The sequence below is a fragment of the Aedes albopictus genome, chromosome 2, assembly GCF_035046485.1.
Source record: "Aedes albopictus strain Foshan chromosome 2, AalbF5, whole genome shotgun sequence".
Taxonomy (NCBI): Eukaryota; Metazoa; Arthropoda; class Insecta; order Diptera; family Culicidae; genus Aedes; species Aedes albopictus.
In genome coordinates, this window is record NC_085137.1 from 14,148,252 (window position 1) to 14,156,179 (window position 7,928).

Below are 7,928 nucleotides of genomic sequence, written 5' to 3' on the forward strand. Positions count from 1 at the left end.
TGTTAAAATTACCGAAAATAATCTAAATTTAACATCTGGGCATTGTATTTTTAACCATACCGTGTTGTAAGGTGCGTGTCCTGGAAAAATTGACAATGTTTTGTTGTTGAGGCGACTACGCTTTTAGTCAAATTTACTGCAATGCATTGTAACTTCAATCATATTTCAGTGAACTTAACAGATTTTGTTGCCGGTTGAGAATCATAGGTACGGTTAGTAATTTTACTATGGAATCGGTAGTTTCCACAACAAAATTTGTTTCAGTGTAATTTGATGCTGTTTGAGCAATACCTTGAGTAACTGTGTTTTTTTTTATTTCTTACAATTTAAACAACACGTTACATAAAGTTTTGCTCAAACAGCTTCAACAACAACAGCAACAGAATGTCGTATTGTACAAACAACGAAAAGTTGTTCAAGTTGTTCAGTACGATGAATCGGAGCTTCTTGTAATGCCATTTAACATCAAACAGGGAGCTTATTTCATATTTTTGGGACAACCTGCGGGTCACAGCGAGTTGTGATCCTGTATGTGGTGCTACAGTTATTCCCAATTGTTTTCTGGTATTCTTACAACGTATCCTGCCTAAAACTCCGAGTGCTGACAGGTTCACCTTCAGCATATTCTTTGGAAGTTTTCTCGGAAATCCGGGCATTCTTTTAAAAAATATTCAAACAACTTGTTTGGAAATAGGAATCGAAGAAATTTCCACAGGAATTGCCAAAGAAATTTCCTATGTTTCATGAGGGTTTCAACTAGATGTTTGATCGATGTTTTGAGTGGCTTTCTCAGTCTTTAAGTCGAGAACGAATTATTTTCTACTCTCCCGACCCTTGAGAAAGACCAAAAACCCTTCGGCCGAAACGTCGGGAGAGTAGAAAACAATTCGTTCTCGACTTAAAGACTGAGAAAGCCACCCAAAACATCAAAATTTCCTATGAAATTGCCAAAGAAACTTCCAAGGAGTTTTCCGCAGAAATTTCAAAACAAACCTGCTGTCCCCAGCAAAGTTTGCCTTGCCTACTGCTTTTTTGACATTTCTTGTCATAGCATCCCTGTTGAAAACGTACGAAAATCGTTAACCCTTTATAAGGCCGAGAGAACCAGGCACGAAATCTACTCGTTCTACATTGGAATATAAAGTACTTGTGGTGTAATGAAAAAAAAACGTTTTTATTTTCAAAAAAATCGATGGTCGATTTTATATGAAAAAAATTGTCTAAATTTCAACTTTTTTCTCAACAAACTTTAAAATGTTGGTATTTTGTGATGCGTTTATCAATCATGCTGATTTTTTAACAGGTTATTGCCCTAATATTCATGAGTTACATGTGTGGATTTGAACTCGATTGGTCAATTATTTTGGACGATATGGGAATTTTAGTACATTCCCATTTATTATAAAACGATCAAAAATCACGCTCAAATCTGACTATACACGTCAATGGTTGCTCCTCCGTGATTGATCTGAGCTGGTACCAATTGCACTGAGATCCAAATGAATAAGGGCTGGAACACTCCACTTATTCTCAAAGTGCAATTGAAGCAGCTCATACATTTTTGATCAATAACGGCGCCGGCCACGTTCTTATAGTCAGTTGGGAAGGGAAAGGAATGTTAGAGTGTGCTGGTTGTTGCTACTAAAGACAAAGATCACCTCTGCATCCCCACAACCAGCACGAACTGGGGTAGCTGTTAGGCGGAAAGGATGGGAGATCTGGGAGTCAACGTTGGGTCGGTGATGCGATCCATAGATAGGGGATATTTTATAGTGTTCGTAAGGTGAGAGATTTTGTGGTGATTACTATGAAGGACAAGCGGCACAGCTCGCTTTGGTTGCATAAATTCTGGAGCAACATTTGAAAAGCGTCCAAGAGGTCTGGTGTCTTTATTCGCAAACGCACCGTAGGGCCTAACAGCAGCCCACCCACGCAAATGAACACCGTTTTCCGAGAGATCGATGTTTTCTCTATCTGATAACGGTCTTAGTTTTTGTGAATAAGCTGATGGGGGCTCAGGAGCAACGTTTGAAGTCATTGTATACCAGTGCTTGTATGCCCTTTTCAAATGTTGCTCCAGAATTGTAGGCGTTATATACACTGTGCTGTGGAAGTTGGAAGGAAGGGAAACGAAGTGTTTGCAATTCGTTTCTGGTTCTAGCGATGGCTATGAACATATGGATATACATGAGTTGAATATGTAGAGAAGAGATACAGAGAGAGCAAGTGGATAGATAAATACAAAGTAGGATGAATGGGACGGCCCAGGGATGAACTCATGACCTTCTGCATACGAATCAGAAGCGGTAACAACTAGACCACCAAGCCCATCCAAACACCAAAAAAATGAGAGTTCACAAAGGCCTTATGTGTCCATCAGTTAATACAGAAGTTATAAAAATTTTCCAAACGAACAGAAAAAAAATTGTGTATAAGGTGACAATATAGTTGCCACTGCCTTATAAAGGGTTAAGGAATCGAAGAGCTCTTCATTTGTCAATGTTTTTTTTTCTTAGGTAAAATCTAACAGAACAAAACAAAGACGACTCAAAACGGACGTTCCGTTCGCGAGTTATTAGTGGTCCCACGTATACCACTGCATTTTTATTTCAAAACAAATTGTAAAAAAAATACCGAAGAAATTGCGTAAGCATTCCCAGAAGCATTGGTCAAACCAATTACCAAAAAAGTTGCAGAAGAAGTTTTTGAAAAAGCGTCTAAAGGGATTATCAATGAAATAAGAACTAAAACGCAAGAGAAATTTCCGTAGCAATTTTCAAGAAATTTGGAAGAATCAATTCTCATGATAGTTGTCTAAAGACTCCATAATAGTTGATACAGAAATTTCCATACAAATTACCACAGGCATTCACAATGAATTTTCCGAAAGAATTCCCAAAGAATATACCGAAGAAGTAACCTAAAGAAATTGCAAAAGTAATTACTTGAGAAATTTCCAAAGAAATTGTCAAGCAAGCAAAGCAATTGCCCAAGTTCCAAAAAAAACAGCGGAAAGAATTCCATATAAATTGTCTGGGTTGTTTTTGGAATTTCGAGAACTGGGCTGAAAGAAGTGCCCAAAGCGATGGAAATTGTTTTAATAAGTTCCATAGGAATCACAGAGGGAATTTCAATAGCATTGCTTATAGACTTTTCAAAGGAATTACCGGTAGACTGCTCAAAGAAAATTCAATATTCCAATATTTTCAATTAAATAAGTTAAGAAATTTTCGAAGGAATCAATGAATAAATTCCCAAAAAAAGCCAAATGCTCCCGAGCAGGAGAAAATAGCTGAAGAATAATAAATAACCGAATACCTACAACCTGAATGAGGTATAAAGTAGCCCTGCAAAAATACCTAAAATAATAACTGGTGTGTATTCTGTGCATAACGCGTGAATAATGACATCAGGTATGGCAATACCTGAATAATAATCGGCAATTTTCCATACAAATAGCGATTTTTCCATAACTGAATAACACCTCAAGCAGTTCTCATCACCAACCCAATAACTCATTGAGGTATTGTATCAATACATACAATTTTTTACAAATTTCAATACCAAAATAAGCTATTTTCAATACTTGGATAACCGACCAACACCTTGTCTTGGTATGATACCTAACTTTGGTATTCTCTAGTTATGTGTCAGTTATTCATTCTTGTTCGGGTTGGCCTGCAGTTGATTGCTGATATGGTGTTGTACATGCGATGTTCGTAAGTTATTTGATCGTTCATTTTTCCGTATTTTTAAAGGCAATAACAATATTTCAATTAACCCCAAACATATTATTTAAAAAATACTTCACGTATTTCATTTTATCAGGGTGCTGTTTAGATAGCTTGTGCTAGAGGTAATCTGTGATTTTCAAAGTTTTCTAGGAAGATGCGATATTTTGCAAGTTTTTCATATTTCTGCTTAGAACTCTGACAGATTTTACTCATCATTGTTTGCATTTATTCCCAGACCCATTAAAATCCACTTGAAGCAGTGTCCTAGCTAGTTAGGTGTAAAGCTCATGATCTTTTGCGCGATGTTGCAGTTTTTTGGTAATAATTTTACTACATAGATTTCTTCCTAAGTCCAGCCTACATGTAAGATCTTGGTCAAGATTCCAGGTGAGATTCTTGGCTGGAGAAAGTGAAAGAAAATAATAATATCAAAAATGTGATTGAAGACATATTATAAATTTATGTATTCCTCGTAGAACAACTGTTACGTGGTAAAATTGTATAACATGACAAAGCAATAATGTAAACTGCGTCTTTGTTTTGCGAAAATTCAGATGAAAGAGGAGGCAAGCTGCCCCCTCTTCTATCTTTCTCCTTCTCGTGTATGTTTAGGAGAGTGAGTGAGAAAAAAGAAAATGCTGGCTCCGCCAATGCTTGTATCACTCACCGTTGGGGATAATTTGTAAAAGAATTTCCGGATTTTTCACGTTTCCAAAATGCTCAGCGAGCTTCCCCTTCGATTTTCTCCGTTCGAAAAATTATTTGGTTCCCGGATAATCAAGCCATTTTTTCCGGATAATCGGGCCCCCGGTTTATTTAACCCCCGGATAATCGAGTCCGACCTGTATTAGATATTTGTGTTTTATCCGAAACTTCATTCAAGTGACATTTTTAAGTAAAAAAGATGGTCTTTGAAAGCATCATAAAACCAAAATGAAATAAATAATATATTTTTGAAAAGGCTATGAGATAAGAACCTACTCGATGCTAACTCGGCTTCAAATTTATATTTCAACCTTTGACTCAATTTTCATCATTCAAATGATCGAAAGCCTTTCCGTAGTAATAAACATCAAGCAGATTCTCAAATTTCCAGAAATACGTTGATTAACTTACTCCATGATTATTAATTTGGAGTATGACAAAATGGTTCTCATTTTATCATTAAATTTTGATTGCAATTGTTTAACAACCGATCCCCCCCTTGTGCACGGGCTTATGTTGAACATTTAGTTTTCATTTGAATATTATATTCAAAATGGGAATTAGTACCGAGACGTTATAACGTTGTAACGTCACGCTTCTAATTCCAGTTTTCAACAAGCTTTTCTATTGAAAGCAAAATGTTCAACAGACTATATTCACTACAAATTTTACAAGGAATCCGAATATGAAAAAAATATTTGAGGTTTACGGTCGTATTTATGATTTATAGTGGAAAATCTAACCAAAAAGGCGTCTAAACGTTGAAACGTTACGGTAGAATGTGTCACATTCTTTTTTTTCGTTTTTAGCGTATTAATGGCTCAATATAAAATTGACCAAACTGATTGAGTTCTTATGAATTAACGAAAAATAATTATTCATTGGTTTATCGAAATAATATTTGGTACACTACATATTCAGTTTGTTACGATGCATGCGATGCATTCTATGGCCGCTCTCGGAACGCTACCCAAAACAACTCAACAATTATCGTCTACTTGACAAAATCGCGATACTCACTCGAACGACCAACCGTAGTCTTTGGTGATTCTGTCCTTGAGTGTCACCTCCGAGCCAGGAACGCTGCAGATCGGTCTATTCCAGCAATCCTTCACCCGCCGATAGACGTACCGTAGATAGAACTTTTCAAATGCATCATACAGTGGCACGTATCCCTGGAAGACGATTATGTTGATGGTGATGAATATAGAGGCGGTTCAATTGGGTTCGGTGTCAGATCAATTGACTTACGTCCCGGTGCTTTTCGGTTGCCACTTTGGGGGTGAAGAACAACTGATTTATGTAACCGAGTATCATGAGCAGATAGAAGCCCAGGTAGGTGAAACAGGCGGTGTGGAGTGGCACCTGCTCGTACGACGACTTCTGGGGCTCGGGTTCACTCCCGTAATCATCGTACATCATCTGAGGCAGCGATTCAGGCTGATGTTTGCTGAAGCCATTCTATACACATAGGGGCGGGCAGGAAGCAGGAACCGCATAAACCACACAAGTAGAAAGGCAGGTGACACGAAAGGGAGAAACGCATACAAAAAAGATGAGAAGCCATTTAGTTTTTGTCCATTAGCTCACGAAATTCCATAGCCAACGCAAGGGCGTGTGCGACGCGTTAATTAATTCTGGACACACTCGCAGTTGTACCTTTCGTACCTGACGCGGTATCAGGCGATGATAGTAGGTATCAACATTACACACTTCCCATGACTCATACCGAACTGAACATAGATAGAGAGCGAAAAAATCCCAATCTCACCGAGATGTTCTTAGTGGTGCCATTGGTTTGTTGAAACTCCGGGAACCGGGACCGGAGCGGGACGTGGTGGCCATTCTTCACCACGGTGCCATTGTGCAAGGCGTGGCCGTTTTCCTTCAACTCGGTCATCCCCTATCGAAAAAACGTACCCCCAATTCACCAAAAAAATGTCCCGTTTTCGAATCCGTCGTACCCGAAGAAAAGCAAACTTTCTAAAATTCACCGTGCCACAACTTTTTCGCTGCTCCGCCACTCGCGCACCACTGGATCCGCGCACACAAAATCGATATATGCAAATGGAAAAAAGTCAAAACCGCAATAGAGGGCTGAAGAGGCCACAACACACACGCACACGGGACGACGGAACGGCGGCGCAAGGACTGCCGCTGCGGAAGGTACGTGCAACCAGCCAGCAGTCACCCAATATCTCTATCCACCGGGCCGACCGAAACTGACAGTTATATATGTCATGTGCCGTACTAGGCGCACTATCCATATCTTCACCGTGGTACAACACCAGGGGATCTTTCCAACACATGGAGACCGCTCTGTTTGGTTGTAGCATACGCCAGAGTTTCATACACGAATTATGCGTTTATACAGCAACAGCCACATGGTACTAACGAAAAACGACCGTTACCCAGACATACGCTTCGAAGAGCTGTTTTCGTATTTGTGATCAACTGAAAGCTCCGTTTCGACTAGGTTCCATTAACGGAAAAGTTTCTCAATGCGATTGAATAAAATGTAAAATAGGGTTTGTTTTATTTGTATACTTGTTCGTTTTTTTAAGACTCGGGCGTCACATGGGCATAACAGAGCCGAAATAATCAGTTGTACATTTTTGTTTTTACTTTTAACGCTTGGGTAGCCGAAGTATTCGTGGCTGATTCGAGGGTAGAGATAACGACCATTTGAAATTGGAAAGTAGGCATTTAGGAGTCCTAATAGTTATTATTTGCTAGCTTATACTGAAAGTATTGTATTCTTCCTTTTCATTTCGTATAAATTTTTGTACGATTTTAGCTCAATGGAGCATAGAGGTACACTGCAATACATTGTTTGTCCTCGATGGAAATCATAGGAAAAAACATGGATTTTTTTAACACTGTTTCACATTTATAAGAATAACTTCACAATGAATGATTTTATGCGTTATGAAAATTGGAGTGAAAATAAATAGTAAACGAGTTTTGAAATCGGGACAATTTTTAAATACGACACTCCACTGTAAAAAGTCCATTTTTTTAAACAAATGTTAGTATTGTAAAACAAAGCATACTATGTAGCCGCTAACCCGTGCTGGTCTGAGTCAGAGCGAACGAACTACAAATATTGCCTCTTTGAATGGCTGAACGATAGAATAATTTTGAATATTATTTTACTGTTTATTCGCACACACCTCTGTTAAAACGAACTAAGTAGCAAAAAGTTGCTCACGAGATTATAAACTTGTAAGCTCAACCACTCATAAATAAACAATTAGGTATTAAGACTATTGAACACTTTGACATGTGACTTGTAGTCCTTCATTAACTATCAGAGATCTCATCGATCTTCATCCATGGAAAAGTACATAAGCATCATTCCAAATTATTGATAATATTTACATTACATACTCCGGATGAGCAAAAATATTACTATATTGTTAATAGTTTGCAGTGATTGAATGTTCCAATGAGTGTCAGTTTTGTACCTTTTAATTCCGCCCCTTTTAA

At 38.2% G+C, this 7,928-nt stretch overlaps 1 protein-coding gene across 1 annotated transcript in view; it reads right to left on the minus strand.

Moving 5' to 3' along the window:
• Positions 1–6,671, minus strand: part of LOC109429540 (serine palmitoyltransferase 2) — a 16,173-nt gene extending 9,502 nt beyond the window's left edge. The window contains exons 1-3 of the mRNA XM_029864240.2: positions 6,211–6,671; positions 5,691–5,900; positions 5,460–5,614 (exon numbers count right to left, since the gene is read on the minus strand). Of these exons, the coding sequence (XP_029720100.2) occupies positions 5,460–5,614; positions 5,691–5,900; positions 6,211–6,339 (494 nt within the window). The 5' untranslated portion in view covers positions 6,340–6,671. The remainder of the gene's footprint in view (positions 1–5,459; positions 5,615–5,690; positions 5,901–6,210) is intronic.
• Between the last annotated feature and the right edge of the window lie 1,257 nt (positions 6,672–7,928).